The sequence below is a fragment of the Ranitomeya variabilis genome, chromosome 4, assembly GCF_051348905.1.
Source record: "Ranitomeya variabilis isolate aRanVar5 chromosome 4, aRanVar5.hap1, whole genome shotgun sequence".
Classification (NCBI taxonomy): Eukaryota; Metazoa; Chordata; class Amphibia; order Anura; family Dendrobatidae; genus Ranitomeya; species Ranitomeya variabilis.
In genome coordinates, this window is record NC_135235.1 from 725,782,635 (window position 1) to 725,803,409 (window position 20,775).

Here is a 20,775-nt window from a genome sequence, read left to right on the forward strand (position 1 = left end):
GATAAGGAGCCTTGCATACAAGAATAGGGATGAGGAGCCTTGCATGTAAGGATAGGGATGAGGAGCTATGCATACAAGGATAGGGATTAGGAGTTACGCATACAAGGATAGGGATGAGGGGACAATGCATACAAGAATAGGGATGAGGGGACAATGCATACCCGGCTTATACTCGAGTCAATAAGTTTCCCACTTTTTTTTTAGGTAAAATTAGGTGACTTGGCTTATACTCGGGTCAGCTTATACTCGAGTATATATGCAACGCCCCAGAGTCCTGGTCGTTGCAGTAACATCGCTCCGCCGCTAAGGGGAGTGATGGTACGTCTGATGGCACTAAAGGAGCTCACCTGACCAGGTACCACACACACTACACTTCACACTCCGGCCACCAGGGGGAGTGGTTCTATCTAGTAGGCCACTCACACTCTGGTAAAACTGGGGGTTGGACAGGAAGACGGGGAGAAAGTAGCTGGGACGAGCTAGAGAGAGGACCTGTCAGGGATGGGATCCTGGCAGATTCTTAAGAAAGAACAAGAAGTAAAATGGGAATACAGAAAAGAGGTGATAAGACCAGAAGGAGTCGTGCTATTAGATCGAGGCAACATCCTTCTGAGGCGCAAATTCACGGTGGCCGGAACGCCGAGCAAGTAAGAGACTCTAAGCATTACTTCAAACCACGGCAGGGCAGTCAACTATAGGTTGGCTGTCTCACCTAAACACCTAAGCAGACAACGGAGGCAGCTGTGGGAGAGGGGTGACTCTAGGGTCCCGGAAGAACTCCAGGCCTACCCCGTCATACGGGTGCGTCCTACCATATCAGCTGGGGGACGGAGAGAACGAACAGCAGGGACAGACACAGCAGTTGTGAGGACTATCCCGGGGTGCTCAGCAGGGAAGGACTACAACACACAGGCGCTAGAAGGTAGACACTGATTCCCACCTGTCAAGGGAGCTCTGGATGTGCCTTTGGACCGGCCGGTCTCAGCCAGCCCTGTTAACAGTGCTCTGGATTGAGTATCTTGAAAACCTCAGTAAAGAGGTAAAGAGACTGCTACCCTGTGTCCTCGTTATTCATCGTGACCTGCATTGCACAACACCATCTACACCTTTCATTGGGCGCCCCTTAGCAGGGTCACGGACTGGGTCTAGCCACCGTGACAATCCCAGAACTGAGACAGAGAGGCCCGGTGCCGGGTACCCCTCGGCCCTGCGACAGTGGGGGAGCTCCAACTTGGCGTCAAGAACAGGATCTACCTAAGCCTGAAGAATCAGGTCATGTGTGCCTTGGAACTGTGATTTATTGTGCTTGGACTGTGACTTATTGCAAAGACTGTGTATTGCCACTTGCCGCCAAGAGTTCCCGCCACAATTCGCCATCGCCGAGCACGGAGGGAGGAGCCTTAGCTTCGTGGGCAGAACCGGCAAAAGGAGCGTGGAATGAGAAAGCGCGGTAAAGCGTCAACCCCGGAAGAGGAACCCCGACCCCCAGCAGGTTAGTGGGAGGGACGGCCATGTCTGAGTCGGAAGGAGCGGAGGCGGCGGTCGCAGCCGTGAACGCAGAGGCAGCTCCGGTCCCCACGGCGGACGTAGCCGCGGCCCTAATACCACCACCAATTGCCGCAGAGCCCGCCGCCCCCATCAGCCAGCCAGAGACTGCCGCCACCACAACGGCCATAATGCCCTTCTCCATGCCGTACCTGCCTGGAGCAGCCTGGCTCCCGCGATACTCCGGGGAATCGCATACATTAACTGACTTTAAAGAAGGGATCTGCAGCCTGCTCGAGTTCTATCCCTTGACAGAGCCTCAGAAGGTTCATATGATAACCGGCCAACTCTTTGGGGCGGCTTTGAGAGAAGTGAAGTCCTGGCCTGCCGCGGATAAGAAAACTGCACAGCAGGTTTTTGCAAAGCTTAAAGCCACCTTCGACACCCATACTGCTACAGAAATTAAATTGACTTTCTATGGATGCAAACAGAGACCGCAGGATAGCTTACGGGACTATGCTCTTAATCTCCAGGAGGCGCTGCGGGCCATTAAGCAGAGTGACCCCGGCAGCATGGAAGATGAGGATAAACTCCTGAAAGAGCGGTTCATTGAGGGGCTCCTGTGCAGCCACCAAAGGGGCCAACTGCACTTCTTGGCCATGCAGAATCCAGACCTGACTTTTGCGCAATTCAAGGATAAAGTCATCCAGGCGCTGCAGGAGCGACAGCCTAGCCGAGCGGTGCCGCCCAGGCGTCAAGCCCTCATGTACCACCAGGAGGTGACGCCGGATGCCCCAGCCGCCGCCGAGGCCGATGCCCAGATTCTGGAGGATGACTCCCCTGTAGGACTACGCCTCCAGATGCAGGAGCTGACCAAGAGCGTTGCTGCCCTAGCCCGGACCGTGCAGTCCCTACAGGAGGCCCCCAAGGAGAAGATCCAGCTGGCCTCCAGGCCAGAGGATGTCCCCTGGATGCGACAGAGGAGGACTCCGCTGACCAGAGGCCGGGACGACAGTCGCTTTTATCAGGACGGACGACCCATCTGCCGCCGCTGTCACCAGGTGGGCCACCTTGCAAGGTACTGTCCTTTAAACGAGCAACCCCTGGGGCAAAGGGCCAACCCCCAGGAGTAGGACGATCAGGCCCGCAGCATGGGAGAGCCAAATACATTGGAGGGCGACCAGTTCTCCCTGATGTGATCGACGGTATCCCCATGAATGCTTTGCTGGACACCGGTTCTCAGGTGACAACTATGCCTTACGTGCTTTATAAACGGTATTGGGAGGACACCGATATTACTCGTGGCCCCGATGACGATTTCACCATAATAGCCAGTAATTGTCAGCCATTGCCACAAGTGGGGTATAAAGAGGTCACCATCAAAGTGGGGCGGGTGGAATTGAAGGCCCAAGGGATTGCAATTGTTGATATTGACCGCCGTGAGTGTAATCCTATGATGACCATTGGTACTAATGTTATAGAAAATTGTCTTGCAGAAGTTATTGTCCTGTTACAACAGGTAGCAGAAACCGCTGGCCACAGTGAACATCGCGCCCTGCAAAGAGAAATCAGGGCCCTGATGCAAAGACAGCAGGTGGAGCTGACTGGTGGTGAAATTGGTCGTGTCACAGTGAGTGATTCAAACCCTATTGCGATACCCCCCAGGAGTGAGATGTTAATATGGTGTCGGGCAGCCATAGGCCTCCGGGGTAAGGACTACCAGGCCCTGGTAGAACCTGTATATTCAGACAATAGGCCTAGTCTCCTAACAGCCAGGGAGGATGGTCGACGTCCGCCAGGGGAGGGTTCCAGTGCATGTCCTTAATTGTGGGGAGGAAGAGATCCAACTCGCCAAGTATGCCACCCTCGCCAAACTGTTCACTGTCAATAATAGTGTGATACAAACACCTGGACCCTTGGTCCCGTCCAACCTGGCGGAGGACAACGGTTCTGCAGGTCACCCGAAAGATTGGTGTCGGGAATTGCATGTGGGCACTGACTCTACCCCACCCCACCAGAAACAGGGGGCCTACAGGGTGGTTCACGAGTACGAGCGGGTGTTTAGCAAACACCCCTTAGATTTTGGACAGGTAAAAGGGATCCAACATCATATCCCCACAGGAGATCATCGACCCATAAAGGAGAGATACCGCCCTGTACCCCCAGCTCATTACCAGTGTGCCAAGGACATGTTGCGAGAAATGAAGGAGGCTGGGGTGGTGAGAGACAGCTGTAGCCCCTGGGCAGCTCCATTAGTCCTTGTTAAAAAGAAAGATGGCACAATGAGGATGTGTGTTGATTATAGACAGTTGAATCGCATTACAGATAAGGATGCATACCCACTGCCCAGGATAGAGGAGTCTCTGGCTGCCTTAAAATCTCCTAACTACTTCTCTACCTTAGATCTCACAAGTGGGTACTGGCAGGTTCCCGTGGCGGAGGCGGACAAAGAGAAGACGGCCTTCACGACACCGATGGGTCTCTGCGAATTCAACTGCATGCCCTTCGGATTGTGCAATGCCCCGGGGACGTTTCAGAGGATGATGGAGTGCTGTCTGGGGCATAAGAACTTTGAAACTGTATGGCTGTATCTGGATGATGTTATTGTCTTCTCTAAGACCTACGAAGACCATCTGAAGCACCTGGCCGAGGTGTTTGAAGCCCTGTCCAACTTCGGCTTAAAGGTGAAACCGTCCAAATGCCATTCGCTGAAACCCAAAGTGCAGTACCTGGGCCATGTGGTGAGTGCGGAAGGAGTGGCCCCAGACCCAGACAAGGTTACGGTGATCCAGGACTGACCGAAACCCAGCAACCTCCATGAAGTCTGGCAGTTCCTCGGGCTGGTAGGCTACTACCGGAGGTTCATTAAGGACTTCACCAAGAAGGCCGCGCCGTTGCAAGACCTGTTGGTGGGCCAATCTAAGAAGACCAAGGGGAAGAACACCCCATTCGATTGGAATGAGGGGCTGGAAGGATCCTTCACTTGCTTGAAGTCGGCACTGACGGGAGAAGCGGTACTGGCCTACCCTGAATATGACCAACCGTTTGTGCTATATACGGATGCCACCAATGTAGGATTGGGAGCCGTGCTGTCCCAGGTCCAGAAAGGCAAGGAGAGAGTGATCGCTTACGCCAGCAGGAAGCTTCGTCCCACGGAAAGGAACCCTGACAACTACAGTTCCTTTAAGCTGGAATTCCTCGCCATCGTCTGGGCAGTGACAGAGAGGTTCAAGCACTACCTGGCCTCGGCGAAATTCACTGTTTTCACGGACAACAATCCGCTGACGCACTTGGATGCACCCAAACTCGGGGCCTTGGAACAGCGGTGGATGGCCCGGCTGTCCAACTACGACTTCACCATCAAGTACCGGGCAGGACGCAAGAACGCGAATGCCGATGCCTTGTCGAGGATGCCCAATTTGCCAGAAGCGGGAGAGGACCCGGAGGCACTTGAAGAGGTAGAGCTGCCCGCGTTCCACCGCCCCAAGGCCGCTCAGTGTTCCCATCATGTGAAGAACAGGCACAAGAATCAACAGGATGCCACGATGAATCCCCTACCCCATCACGGATGGGCAGAGACCCAGGATGGTGACCCCGTGGTCCATCGGGTGAAAGAGCTCCTGACGCAAACAGGTTTGCATCCCGGCCCGGATGATCCACAGGAAACACAACAGCTGTGGAAGGGGAGAAGTAAACTGTTTATTCACGATGGCAAGTTGTGCCGGAGAAGCATCGACCCACGTACTCATGAATTGGTATGGCAGATAGTGGTGCCAAGGCGAGATGCGCCCATGGTTCTGGGAGCCTACCACGATGGAGCCGGACACTTCGGATGGAGGAAGCTGGATAGGCTACTCCGAGGGAGGTTCTATTGGATTGGCATGAAGAGAGCCATCGAGAAGTGGTGTCAGGAGTGTGGTCCATGTACCCTGCGCAGGAAGGACCGTGACAGCCAACGGGCTCCCTTGCAGCCCATCATCACCAAACGGCCGCTCAAACTGGTTGCTGTTGTGAATTCTGTTCTTGGGCTCCCTCCGGTGGTTATAAGTGGCAGCGCTGCTGTCTTCAATCACAGCATATCATCAGGTGGGTCCACTTAATGCTTTCCACTGGGCTATATAGTTTTGTTCCACCCTTTAGTCAGTGCCAGTTGTCCATTGTTCTTGGAGGATTCACATCTCTGCTTGGTCTCTCCTGCTTGAAGTTCATTTCTACCAAGATAAGTTCTGGCTTTGCTTTTTGCAGTCCACATGCTGTGGCATTTATAGTTCAGTGCATTTCTATGTTTTGTCTTGTCCAGCTTGGTCTGTATAAGGACTTGCTCATCCAAGCTGGTATCTCTGGAGATGCAGATATACCCTCCATATCTTTAGTTAGATGTGGAGATTTTGTATTTTCTGTGGTGGATATTTTCTAGTGTTTTAGTGCTGACCGCATAGTACTCTGTCCTATCTTTTCTATCTAGCTAGAATCGCCTCCTTTGCTAAATCCTGACTTCAGCCTGTGTATGTTATTTCTCTCTCCTCTCACCGTCAATATTTGTGGGGGGCTGTCTATCCTTTGGGGATTTTCTCTGAGGCAAGATAGTCTTTCTGTTTCTTTCTCTAGGGGTATTTAGTCCTCCGGCTGTGACGAGGTGTCTAGGGAGTGTCAGGAACATCCCACGGCTACTTCTAGTTGTGGTGTTAAGTTCAGGGTCTGCAGTCAGTACAGGTACCACCTTCTCCAGAGTAGGTCTCATGCTGGTCCTAGGCCACCAGATCATAACAGTAAAACTGGCCCACAATGAGTTAATTGCTTCTCAAAAGAAGGGAAGGAAAGTGCTGAGCCACTTTTTTTTCTGTAGTCTGTTGTGTCTTTTTTTCCCTCTTTACCTCTGGGTGGCTCAGGAGTTTGGCGCTGGCATGGATGTTCAGGGGTTGGCTTCTCGTGTGGATCAGCTTGCTGCTAGAGTACAGGGTATTTCCGATTATATCGTTCAGACCCCGGTTTTAGAGCCTAGAATTCCAACTCCTGATTTATTTTTTGGGGACAGGTCCAAATTTTTGAGCTTTAAAAATAACTGTAAACTGTTTTTTGCTCTGAAACCACGTTCCTCTGGTGATCCCATACAGCAGGTTAAAATTGTCATTTCTCTGCTGCGCGGTGATCCTCAGGATTGGGCATTTTCCCTGGAATCTGGGAATCCGGCTTTGATTAATGTAGACACCTTTTTTCAGGCGCTAGGGTTATTGTATGATGAACCTAATTCAGTGTATCATGCTGGAAAGACCTTGTTGGCCCTGTGTCAGGGTCAAGAAGCGGCAGAATCTTATTGCCAGAAATTTAGAAAATGGTCTGTGCTGACTAAATGGAATGAGGATGCCTTGGCGGCAATTTTCAGAAAGGGTCTTTCTGAGTCCGTTAAAGATGTTATGGTGGGGTTCCCCACGCCTGCTGGTCTGGGTGATTCTATGTCTCTGGCCATTCAGATTGATCGGCGCTCGCTTGCGCGAGCTGTTATGATCTGGTGGTTTAGGAGCAACATGGAACGTGCTCTGGAGGAGGTGGTACCTGTACTGACCGCAGTTCCTGAGCTTAACACAACACTAGAAGTAGCCGTGGGATGTTCCTGTCACTCCCTAGACACCTCATCACAGCCGGAGGACTAACTACCCCTAAAGATAGAAACAGGAAAGCTATCTTGCCTCAGAAAAAATCCCCAAAGGATAGGCAGCCCCCCACAAATATTGACTGTGAGTGGAGAGGGAAATGACATACGCAGAATGAAACCAGGATGTAGCAAAGGAGGCCAGTCTAGCTAGATAGATAGAACAGGACAGAATACTGTGCGGTCAGTATTAAAAACTAGAAAAATCCACCACAGAGTTTACAAAAATCTCCACACCTGACTAAAGGTGTGGAGGGTAAATCTGCTTCCCAGAGCTTCCAGCTTAACTGAATAAATCCATACTGGCAAGCTGGACAAGAAAAAACATAGAAAGTGCAGAATGATTAAGTCCACAAAAAGTGGACTGCAAAAGAACAAGCAAGGACTTATCTTTGCTGAACTGGTCAGAATATCAGGGAAATCCAAGCAGAGATGTGAATCCAAGCAGGAACCATTGAAAACTGGCACAGGCTGAAGGATAGAACCAGGTTAAATAGCCGAGCCAGAAAGACAATCAGTGGAAGCAGCTGCTGACTGCTAAATCCAAGAAGCAGCCGTACCACTTACAACCACCGGAGGGAGCCCAAGAGCGGAATTCACAACAGTACCCCCCCCTTGAGGAGGGGACACCGAACCCACACCAGAGCCCCCAGGCCGATCAGGACGAGCCAAGTGAAAAGCACGAACCAAATCGGCGGCATGGACATCGGAGGCAGCAACCCAAGAATTATCCTCCTGGCCATAACCCTTCCACTTGACAAGATACTGAAGCCTCCGCCTCGAAAAACGAGAATCCAAAATTTTCTCAACCACATATTCCAACTCCCCCTCAACCAACACCGGGGCAGGAGGATCAACCGAGGGAACAACGGGCACCACATATCTCCGCAACAAAGATCTATGGAAAACATTATGGATGGCAAAAGAGGCTGGCAGGGCCAAACGAAAAGACACCGGATTGATATTCTCAGAAATCTTATAAGGACCAATAAACCGAGGCTTGAACTTAGGGGAAGAAACCTTCATAGGAACATGACGAGAAGATAACCAGACTAAATCCCCCACCCGAAGCCGGGGACCAACACACCGACGGCGGTTAGCAAAACGTTGAGCCTTTTCCTGAGACAACGTCAAATTGTCTACCACATGAGTCCAAATCTGCTGTAACCTGTCCACCACAGAATCCACACCAGGACAATCAGAAGGCTCAACCTGCCCCGAAGAAAAACGAGGATGAAAACCAAAATTACAAAAGAAAGGCGAAACCAAAGTAGCCGAACTAGCCCGATTATTAAGGGCAAACTCGGCCAACGGCAAGAAAGCCACCCAATCATCCTGATCGGCACACAGAAAGCATCTCAAATAGGTTTCCAAGGTCTGATTAGTTCGCTCAGTTTGGCCATTTGTCTGAGGATGAAACGCCGAAGAAAAAGACAAATCAATGCCCATCTTAGCACAAAAGGCCCGCCAAAACCTAGAAACAAACTGGGAACCTCTGTCAGACACAATATTCTCCGGAATGCCATGCAAACGAACCACATGCTGAAAAAACAATGGAACCAAATCAGAGGAGGAAGGCAATTTAGGCAAAGGTACCAAATGGACCATTTTAGAGAACCGGTGGAAAACCACCCAGATAACAGACATCTTCTGGGAAACAGGAAGATCCGAAATAAAATCCATGGAAATGTGCGTCCAGGGCCTCTCAGGGACCGGCAAAGGCAAAAGCAACCCACTAGCGCGGGAACAGCAAGGCTTGGCCCGGGCACAAGTCCCACAGGACTGCACAAAAGTACGCACATCCCGTGACCAGGAAGGTCACCAAAAGGACCTAGCAACCAAATCTCTGGTACCAAAAATCCCCGGATGGCCAGCGAACACTGAACAATGAACCTCAGAAATTACCTTACTAGTCCATCTATCAGGAACAAACAGCTTCCCCACTGGACAGCGGTCCGGTTTATCAGCCTGAAATTCCTGAAGCACCCGCCGTAAATCAGGGGAGATGGCAGAAAGAATCACCCCTTCCTTAAGAATGCCAACCGGCTCAAGGATTCCAGGAGAATCAGGCAAAAAGCTCCTGGAGAGGGCATCAGCCCTAACATTCTTAGATCCCGGAAGATACGAGACCACAAAATCAAAACGGGAGAAAAACAGGGACCATCGAGCCTGTCTAGGGTTCAGCCGCTTGGCCGACTCGAGGTAAATCAGATTCTTATGATCGGTCAAGACCACAACGCGGTGCTTGGCTCCCTCAAGCCAATGTCGCCACTCCTCAAATGCCCACTTCATAGCCAACAACTCCCGATTGCCAACATCATAATTGCGCTCCGCAGGCGAAAACTTTCTGGAAAAAAAAACACACGGCTTCATCAAAGAACCATCAGAATTCCTCTGAGACAAAACGGCCCCTGCCCCAATCTCAGAAGCGTCAACCTCAACCTGAAATGGAAGAGAAACATCCGGCTGACGCAACACAGGGGCAGAAGTAAATCGGCGTTTAAGCTCCTGAAAGGCCTCAACAGCCGCAGAAGACCAATTCGTCACATCAGCGCCTTTCTTCGTCAAATCGGTCAGGGGTTTAACCACACTGGAAAAGTTGGCAATGAAACGGCGATAAAAATTAGCAAAGCCCAAAAATTTCTGAAGGCTCTTCACCGATGTGGGTTGAATCCAGTCATGAATGGCTTGGACCTTAACAGGATCCATTTCTATAGACGAGGGAGAAAAAATAAAACCCAAAAAAGAGACCTTCTGAACTCCAAATAGGCACTTAGACCCCTTCACAAATAAAGCATTATCACGAAGGATCTGGAATACCATCCTGACCTGCTTCACATGAGACTCCCAATCATCGGAAAAAATCAAAATATCATCCAAATACACAATTATGAATTTATCAAGATAATTGCGGAAAATATCATGCATGAAGGACTGAAATACAGAAGGCGCATTAGAAAGCCCGAAAGGCATCACAAGGTATTCAAAATGGCCTTCGGGCGTATTAAATGCCGTTTTCCATTCGTCACCCTGTTTAATACGAACAAGATTATATGCCCCTCGAAGGTCAATCTTAGTAAACCAACTAGCCCCCTTAATCCGAGCAAACAAATCAGAAAGCAAAGGTAAAGGGTAATGGAATTTGACCGTGATCTTATTAAGAAGGCGATAATCAATACAGGGTCTCAAGGAGCCATCCTTCTTGGCAACAAAAAAGAATCCCGCTCCCAATGGTGATGAAGACGGCTGAATATGCCCCTTCTCCAAAGACTCCTTGACATAACTCCGCATGGCGGCATGCTCTGGCACAGACAGATTGAAAAGTCGGCCCTTAGGGAACTTACAGCCAGGAATCAAGTTAATAGCACAATCACAGTCCCTATGTGGAGGAAGGGAACTGGACTTGGGCTCATCAAATGCATCCTGGAAATCCGACAAAAACTCAGGGACTTCAGAAGAGGGGGAAGAGGAAATTGACATCAAAGGAACGTCACTATGAACCCCTTGACAACCCCAACTAGTCACAGACATAGATTTCCAATCCAGCACCGGATTATGTTCCTGTAACCATGGAGAACCCAGTACAACAACATCATGCAAATTATGCAACACCAGAAAACGGCAATCTTCCTGATGTGCTGCAGCCATGCACATGGTCAGCTGAGTCCAATCCTGAGGTTTATTCTTGGCCAACGGTGTAGCATCAATGCCCCTCAAAGGAATAGGACTCTGCAAAGGCTGCAAGGAAAAACCACAGCGCCTGGCGAATTCCAAGTCCATTAAGTTCAGGGCAGCGCCTGAATCCACAAATGCCATGACAGAAAAGGACAATAATGAGCAAATCAGGGTCACAGATAAGAGAAATTTAGGCTGTACAATACTGATGGTAACAGACCTAGCGACCCTCTTAGTACGCTTAGGGCAATCAGAAATAACATGAGCAGAATCACCACAGTAAAAACACAGCCTATTCTGACATCTGAATCCCTGCCGCTCTGTTCTAGTCAAAATCCTATCACATTGCATAGGCTCAGGACTCCGCTCAGAGGACACTGCCATATGGTGCACAACTTTGCGCTCGCGCAGGCGCCGATCAATCTGAATGGCTAGAGACATAGATTCGCTCAAACCAGCAGGCATGGGGAAACCCACCATAACATCTTTAAGGGCTTCAGAAAGACCCTTTCTGAAAATTGCTGCCAGAGCATCCTCATTCCATTTAGTGAGCACAGACCATTTTCTAAATTTCTGGCAGTATAATTCTGCCACTTCCTGACCCTGACATAGGGCCAACAAGGTTTTTTCTGCATGATCCACAGAATTAGGTTCGTCATACAATAATCCGAGCGCTTGAAAAAAATGCGTCTCTATTAAGCAATGCCGGATCCCCTGATTCAAGGGAGAATGCCCAGTCCTGAGGGTCACCATGCAGCAGAGAGATGACAATTTTAACCTGCTGAATGGGATCACCAGAGGAACGGGGTTTCAAAGCAAAAAACAATTTGCAGTTATTTTTAAAGTTCAAAAACTTGGATCTGTCCCCAAAAAACAAATCAGGAGTAGGAATTTTAGGCTCTAAAGCCGGAGTCGGGACAACATAATCTTGGATACTTTGTACCCTTGCAGCAAGTTGATCCACACGAGAAAACAAACCCTGAACATCCATGCAAGCGCCAAAATCCTGAACCACCCAGAGATTAAAAGGAAAAAAAAGACAAAACAGACTGCAGAAAAAAAAATGTCTCAGAACTTTTTTTTCCTTCTTTTGAGATGCATTTAATTCATTTTTGGCCAGTTGTACTGTTATGATCTGGTGGTTTAGGAGCAACATGGAACGTGCTCTGGAGGAGGTGGTACCTGTACTGACCGCAGTTCCTGAGCTTAACACAACACTAGAAGTAGCCGTGGGATGTTCCTGTCACTCCCTAGACACCTCATCACAGCCGGAGGACTAACTACCCCTAAAGATAGAAACAGGAAAGCTATCTTGCCTCAGAGAAAATCCCCAAAGGATAGGCAGCCCCCCACAAATATTGACTGTGAGTGGAGAGGGAAATGACATACGCAGAATGAAACCAGGATGTAGCAACGGAGGCCAGTCTAGCTAGATAGATAGAACAGGACAGAATACTGTGCGGTCAGTATTAAAAACTAGAAAAATCCACCACAGAGTTTACAAAAATCTCCACACCTGACTAAAGGTGTGGAGGGTAAATCTGCTTCCCAGAGCTTCCAGCTTAACTGAATAAATCCATACTGGCAAGCTGGACAAGAAAAAACATAGAAAGTGCAGAATGATTAAGTCCACAAAAAGTGGACTGCAAAAGAACAAGCAAGGACTTATCTTTGCTGAACTGGTCAGAATATCAGGGAAATCCAAGCAGAGATGTGAATCCAAGCAGGAACCATTGAAAACTGGCACAGGCTGAAGGATAGAACCAGGTAAATAGCCGAGCCAGAAAGACAATCAGTGGAAGCAGCTGCTGACTGCTAAATCCAAGAAGCAGCCGTACCACTTAAAACCACCGGAGGGAGCCCAAGAGCGGAATTCACAACAGTACCCCCCCCTTGAGGAGGGGACACCGAACCCACACCAGAGCCCCCAGGCCGATCAGGACGAGCCAAGTGAAAAGCACGAACCAAATCGGCGGCATGGACATCGGAGGCAGCAACCCAAGAATTATCCTCCTGGCCATAACCCTTCCACTTGACAAGATACTGCAGCCTCCGCCTCGAAAAACGAGAATCCAAAATTTTCTCCAGGAAAAGAACTCCAGGCCTAGCCGTCATACGGGTGCGTCCTACCATATCAGCTGGGGGATGGAGAGAACGAACAGCAGGGACAGACACAGCAGTTGTGAGGACTATCCCGGGGTGCTCAGCAGGGAAGGACTACAACACACAGGCGCTAGAAGGTAGACACTGATTCCCACCTGTCAAGGGAGCTCTGGATGTGCCTTTGGACCGGCTGGTCTCAGCCAGCCCTGTTAACAGTGCTCTGGATTGAGTATCTTGAAAACCTCAGTAAAGAGGTAAAGAGACTGCTACCCTGTGTCCTCGTTATTCATCGCGACCTGCATTGCACACCACCATCTACACCTTTCATTGGGCGCCCCTTAGCAGGGTCACGGACCGGGTCTAGCCAACGTGACAATCCCAGAACTGAGACAGAGAGGCCCGGTGCCGGGTACCCCTCGTGTTTTGAATTCTGCTTTTGGGCTCCCTCCGGTGGTTGTAGGTGGTAATGCAGTTGTCCCTGGGTTGCAGTCCTGGTCAGGTGTATCTGCTGATTGCAGTTCTGACTGGGGTATTTAGGCGTGCAGGATTCATTAGTCCTTGCCAGTTGTCCATGGTTGTTGGGAGGTTTTGGTCCTTGTTTGGTTCCTTCTGCCTTACTGCCAAATCAGCAAAGATAAGTATCTGGTTTTTGTTTCTGTGGCACACATGCTGTGTGCTTAATAATTCAGTGCTATTCATTGTTTTTTTTGTCCAGCTTAGATTGTGTCAGTATTTTCCCAGTCTTGTTGGATTCTCTGGAGTGGCAGATATACATTCCATGTCTTTAGTTAGATTGTGGAACTTTTTGTATTATCTGCTGTGGATATTTTTGGAAGGGTTTTAATACTGACCGCTTAGTATCCTGTCCTATCTTTCCCTATTTAGCTAGAGTGGCCTCTTTTGCTGAATCCTGTTTTCTGCCTGCGTGTGTCTTTCCTCTCCTACTCACAGTCAATATTTGTGGGGGGCTGCCTATCCTTTGGGGTTCTGCTCTGAGGCAAGATAGTATTCCTATTTCCATCTATAGGGGTATTTAGTCCTCCGGCTGTGTCGAGGTGTCTAGGGTTTGTTAGGCACACCCCACGGCTACTTCTAGTTGCGGTGTTAGTTCAGGTTTTGCGGTCAGTACAGTTTCCACCTACTCCAGAGAAAGTTCATGCGGCTCCAAAGTCACCGGATCATAACACCAGCTATATGTATCCTGACCTGGAGGAGGAGTTAGTTAGTTAGGAGGTTAGTTGGAGAAGAACACTGAAGTGGAAGGACGTCTAGGAGAGCCGCAGAGCAGGAGAGAGGTCTGACAGTCACGAGGGAGCTGCAGCCTCTGGGAAAGGAGAAAGAACCTGGAGGGTTGGATGTGTAGTACCTGGAGAGGAAAGGAGCAAAGGAGAGGAACAGGGCTCAGAGGGGAACTGTTACCGGGCACCCTCAAAGCCGAAGCGCCTGAACCAGGTACAGGGAGCCCGAGGCTTTTGTGGAACTCTAGGACACAGAGCAGAACCGGAGGGCCAGGAACTGTATGTATCTGGCCCATACCTCACCTGAGACGCAGCAGCACCTAGGAGCCCGAGGCATGATAAAGTCCCTGTAAAACGGCTCGAGCTGCCCGTCGTGCAGGTACCTGTCCCAGGACAGGGGGAAAGTGGAGGACCCTGTAGGAAACTTCAGGCAGAAGGGACTTCATCTTTAAGAGGCGCTAGAGGAAAGGCTCACGGACATCACCTGGAGAAGGGGACCCTCCATTGCCTCTGAGCTGGCTGGGCCATACCACCACCCGTGCCTGGTGCCCTGGACTGTGGCCAGCCAACTGCAGTAAACCAGGTAAAGACTTACAACTTATGTCCTATCTTTATTCACCGGCACATACCATCCATGCCTTACATCTTAGGACCCTGCTTCATCTGTGGGAAGTGTAACATCAGTGCTGCCACAACATCCCCCAGAGGACTCCTTTAATGCAGCGTCGGTCCCACTATTGACCGAACTCCACAGGTGGCATCACGACAGACTTTAAACAATTTTCCCTGAAAACACCATTCCCCCTAAACGTTGAGGCCCAGGCACACGGTCCGGGTCGCAGCCACCGTGACATTCCCCCTCGAGACCGGACCCGATACAGAGTACCCCACTGCCCTGGGGGCGACTCATTATCATTTCCAAAATGGAGTTACTTTATGAGGTTTTGAACTGCTCTGGTTTTCTGCATTTTGTCATAATAAGGCTTGTGAAAATGGTGTGTACCATCTCGCATGGGATCCGCACCTGCCACCTCTACTTCTGTCACCAGGCATGGCCTCATTCATTCTACAGGCAGCACTGGGGATGGAAGAGATATCGGAACCAGAAGCTCTGGATGGTGCAGGCTCTGTTCAGCCACTTAGATTAGGGTTGCTGTGAACTGTAGTGCCATCCAGTCAGGCATTATGGTTGTGTGTGCTGTCCATCTGGAGTAATCTGCTTCCTGCGTTCGCCAATTGGAGAGCACCCCACCCTACTAAAGCTCAAAGCAAATTGCAGGAAGATGCCAGATACAGCCTTGTTCTCCTCTGGTTCAGTCCTCTGTGCTAAGCTGCCGTGACCCCTTAATCTTGCTTCTTATGATTTTGTATTTTCTCTGCCCTCGTGGATCTGACCCAACTACTTGACTATTCGTCATTCCACCTCACTCCACAGAACAGCAGGTAACACCATGGCCCAAGCCTAGGGATCTATGTGTAAGAACAGATCCATGTAAAGAATGTTGAGCAAGGCAATCCTTGGGATCTGCAAAGCTGAGTAGATAGTGCCAAGCCTGATTGTGGTAGCCATATTTTGAGCTGCCAGGTAGCCAATATATTGCATCTGGAATCTATTCCAACAAGATATGCATTCAAATAGCTAAATGGCGATCCTTCCCTTCTTAACCCTGCCATGTGCCCAGACAGTAGTGTACAACCGTATACAGGGTATTGTTGGATTTAAGAGATGTTTAAAATAATTTGTGAGGTCCATTTGTTTCCTATTATCCTTTGTGAAGAATTCCAAAGTTATCACCACAAAAAGCAACATGTCAGATGTGAAAAATTGGAGTATTTTGGGCAGTAACTACTGTAGTCACAAACTGACTATGGACAATAACACATCTATCAAAATGTTCAAACTCAACAGTCTTCATCAGTAAAATATGAGTAGTGGTATCAACTCTCTGGAGTAATTAGAGTATGGGGCTCGGTGGTATCAACTCTCTGGAGTAATTAGAGTATGGGGCTTGGTGGCTCTTGGCAATCTAAACTATTGTAAGGGCCAATATTTTTTATCAGATGAGTTTCAAGAAAAAATATTAGACATTTAACCCCTTCCCGACATGTGACGGAATAGTACGTCACATGTCGGGACCCCCGCTTTGATGTGCGCTCCGGCGGTGAGCGCACATCAAAGTCGCGACATGTCAGCTGTTTTTTACAGCTGACATGTGCGCGCAATAGCGGCGGGTGAAATCGCGATCACCCGCCGCTATTAACTAGTTAAATGCCGCTGTCAAACGCAGACAGCGGCATTTAACTACCGCATCCGGCCGTGCGGCCGGATATGAGCGCATCGCCGACCCCCGTCACATGATCGGGGGTCGGCGATGCTCCTCCATTGTAACCATAGAGGTCCTTGAGACCTCTATGGTTACTGATTGCCGGTGGCTGTGAGCGCCCCCCTGTGGTCGGCGCTCACAGCACACCTGCATTTTAGCTACATAACAGCGATCTGATGATCGCTGTTATGTAGCAGAGCCGATCGTGCTGTGCCTACTTCTAGCCTCCCATGGAGGCTATAGAAGCATGGCAAAAGTAAAAAAAAAAAGTTTTTAAAAATGTGAAAAAAATAAAAAAAATATAAAAGTTTAAATCACCCCCCTTTCGCCCCAATCAAAATAAATCAATAAAAAAACACCCCCAACCTACACATACTTGGTATCGCCGCGTTCAGAATCGCCCGATCTATCAATAAAAAAAAGCATTAACCTGATCGCTAAATGGCGTAATGAGAAAAAAATTTGAAACGCCAGATTTACGTTTTTTTGGTCGCCACGACATTGCATTAAAATGCAATAACGGGCGATCAAAAGAACGTATCTACACCAAAATGCTATCATTAAAAATGCCAGCTCGGCACGCAAAAAATAAGCCCTCACCTGACCCCAGATCACGAAAAATGGAGACGCTACGAGTATCGGAAAATGGCGCAATTTTGTTTTGTTTTGTTTTTTGCAAAGTTTGGAATTTTTTTTCACCACTTAGGTGAAAAATAACCTAGTCATGTTAGGTGTCTATGAACTCGTAGTGACCTGGAGAATCATAATGGCAGGTCAGTTTTAGCATTTAGTGAACCTAGCAAAATAGGCAAGCAAAAAACAAGTGTGGGATTGCACTTTTTTTGCAATTTCACTGCACTTGGAATTTTTTTCCCGTTTTCTAGTACACGACATGCTAAAACCAATGATGTCGTTCAAAAGTACAACTCGTCCCGCAAAAAATAAGCCCTCACATGGCCAAATTGACGGAAAAATAAAAAAGTTATGGCTCTGGGAAGGAGGGGAGCGAAAAACGAAAACGGAAAAAGCTCCGGGGGTGAAGGGGTTAAAGAGAACTATTTATAATACTGCAGAGCTGGGGCATCTTCAAATTTAGATCTCGCACATTGGGAAGAGGTAATGGAGACTTTAAAAAAAAAACAAAAAACAGAGAGTTCCAAACTTACAAACTCACCTGAGGCAGGCTGATCCTACCACAATCAAACTATCGACCAGAATGAACATGTAAAAAAAAAAACAACATAGAACAAAAAATATGTTACATCTCCCCCAAAAAAGTATGTACGAGGGGAGAACTCCAACACTAAACTGGAGTTGCACTCATTTATGGTGGTCCATTGGAGATACTGAGTCCTGACCAGAAGTGTAGAGAAAGTATTAGTGCCCCCATTTCAGGAGAGATTGTGCAGTAATCTGAATTCCTTAGGATGGAAAACATAATGGAATTTATGACGTGGGGTGAATCTATGAAACCAGGACTCGAGCCAACACATCTCCTGCAGGCGTGAATAAATGTATATTACAGCCATCAGCCACGCACAGCTTAGAGATATATCATGGCACAGGGGTAATGCTTTATACGTAGTTTATCACAATCCTCCTTGATATTAGTTAGTTTTTAATACAAACTGAAAAGTCAGGAGAAAGGGAAACTCTGTTGTTATCGTACAGAAATTCACACTCGGCCCTCACTGCACATTTAATGCTGTAGATCATAAAAGCGAAGTTTGGCCAGAAACACTGGACCTGGTCTTGTTGGGACCATATGAGATATCAAGGATCTAGGAAGCCAACAGCATCATTACCCTCCGCTTTCTCTTACAGGCCCATCATAATATCTTGTCAGCACATTCTACGTACGTTGTTATTTGGCTTTGAAGTCTACAGACCTGGGCAGGTAACGGTCAGCTTGTTCTAATCCCTGGGGGTAGGTGGATCCTGTGTAAGAAGGTGGCGGGGACCCTCGTGTGCCTTCTCGCTCCTGGACTCTGTCCGCACGTTCACATGTGGCACCTCACTGTGTGATGTGATGTAATGTTTATATACATACAGTATATATATACCCGCAGGCACAGCGCGAAACGGCCGTCGTCCCAAGTCTCCCCTGCTCACACGAGCTTCGGCTCTGTCGTTTCCGGCCATGAATTTTATCTGGATATGTTACCAATAAAGGATTGAATCTAGTGAAGACTGGTGAGTGCCCTTATTTTTCTCACATATGGATAGATATATATATATATATATATATATATTTACTCAAAGGGTTGGGTAATGTTTATAGGATTGGGGCTAGAATAGGATATAGGATAGGCTAGAACTGTTGTGGGGCTAGAATAGAGGGGGGCACAGTAGTGATAGATGATATCAAAGAATAGAGCAGGAGGTAGGCAGCACAGGGGTTAACTAAAGGGGAGGTACAGCAAGGAGCAGGGAAGTATAATCAGGATAATTCCTGATTAGAGACAGACACGGGCAGCCTTGCCAAGGGCAGGGTGCATGCAGTGTATGAGACAGCTACAGGTCATGGGGATAAAGCTGCAGATGGCAATAAGGGGCCCCAGGCTGCAGTATAGTACAGTCGGGCATCAGCTCAATAGGATCACATCAGGGCGGTTCTGGGGTCTACAACTGGGGCGGAAGTCAGTAAGATGAACTCCTGGCACCTTTGCAAGATGGAATCGGACAAGGGGCTGACAGGGAGTTGGTGATGCAGGAAGTACGGAAGGTACACGGATTCTCCACAGAAATGGCATGGATTGCCGGGAGAGAAGGAGAGGTTATAGAGGAAATGGAGTCTGCCCAGTAGGAAGGGAAAGTGCAAGATATGATGCTTTGTGTGAAATATGCTGCAAAAGTGATGGGTGCCCATGTTATCAGTAAAGTTGAATTGTTTGAAAAGGACTGTGACGCTGCAGTGTTTTATGGAACCTGGAATCCTGAAGCTGGAGTGAAAGAAACCGAGGGAACTGAAATGAGTACTCTGCTGCACACATCACACGCACACACACACCAGAAAGGACTTTGTATTTCATCTGCGGGGAGCCAGGGTGTGGAAACACTACACCTCGTTGCCACGACTACCACCCTGGCCGCCTTACACTTGCAGGTTGTAAGCGCTATACAAAAGGGTTTTCACAATTTCACAAAGCCATTTAAACATTTTCGGATGGAGGAGAATGTTATGCTCTACCGGCAAAATGGGGATCACATGACTGTGCCACGCCCGAACTACACCATTGATAAAGCAGCCACAGCCGGTGACTGAGAAGAATCTGTGACTTCTCTGTAGTTAGTGGTCACTACTCACCTGGGTATTCATATGTAGGAGTCTCCTCTTTACACCGCTCATCACCCCTCATATATGTCTCTGTAGTATTAATATGGGTCAGATCTTCACCCTGAAATAAATACTGTAAAAGTCACAGACAGATGGAGAAGTCACATCTATGATCAGCTCTAATCCTGCCATCTCCACCGTTCTCATTACACAAGTATGAAACATGTAATACTGGTGGATAAAACAAGACTGAGCACAAGACCTTCACCACCATCTACACATCATAGGGGAGATCTCATGACACCTTCTCTCCATCTACCTGATGATTCTGAGAGACATTGGGATCTTCTTGTGTACAGTCCTGTGGAAGAAGAGGACGGGGACATCTCTCTGGTGTTGTCATCTTACTGGATAGATCTGGAGGAAACACATACAGGGACTGAATTCATTCCTTACATACAGATAATACAGATAATTATAGGCCGTGTGTATTTAATCCTATTACCTGGTGATGTGAGGGGCTGGGGAACCTCCATCATGACGTCCTCATACAGATTGTTGTGTAATTCTAAATACTCCCACTCCTCCATGGAGAAATAGACAGCGACATCCTGGCACCTTATAGGAACCTGACATATACAATGATACCGTCATCCCCCCGATCCCTTCATAGTGTTACTGTATAATGTCCCAGCATTCCCAGCAGTGTCACCTCTCCAGTCAGCAGCTCAATCATCTTGTAGGTGAGTTCTAGGATCTTTTGTTCATTGATGTCCTCATGGATCAGTGGGTGAGGTGGAGGCTTTGTGATTGGACTCAGGGGTCTTTCCCATCCCTCAGACACAGGGGTCTGACAGCGATCACTAGAGGTCTTCTTCACTACTGTGTAATCCTGGTTATGGAGAGACACATTAATAAATCTCACTACAGACATTTCCAGATTCCTCACCTCTTGAGTTCTGTCCAACAGTTTTATTGCCATAAATAAGAATTATGTAATGTGACGTTATCAAAATCTCTCAC

General features: G+C 48.5%; 2 protein-coding genes across 2 annotated transcripts in view; both read right to left on the bottom strand.

Annotated features, from left to right (window-relative positions):
* The window catches only part of LOC143768245 (uncharacterized), a 524,156-nt gene that overhangs the window by 174,436 nt on the left and 328,945 nt on the right, over positions 1–20,775 (bottom strand). The window lies entirely within an intron of this gene.
* LOC143766690 (uncharacterized) overlaps positions 1–20,775 on the bottom strand; it is a 33,484-nt gene that overhangs the window by 3,922 nt on the left and 8,787 nt on the right. The window contains exons 4-7 of the mRNA XM_077254548.1: positions 20,465–20,644; positions 20,258–20,381; positions 20,072–20,169; positions 19,783–19,873 (exon numbers count right to left, since the gene is read on the bottom strand). Coding sequence (XP_077110663.1) covers positions 19,783–19,873; positions 20,072–20,169; positions 20,258–20,381; positions 20,465–20,644 — 493 coding nt within the window. The remainder of the gene's footprint in view (positions 1–19,782; positions 19,874–20,071; positions 20,170–20,257; positions 20,382–20,464; positions 20,645–20,775) is intronic.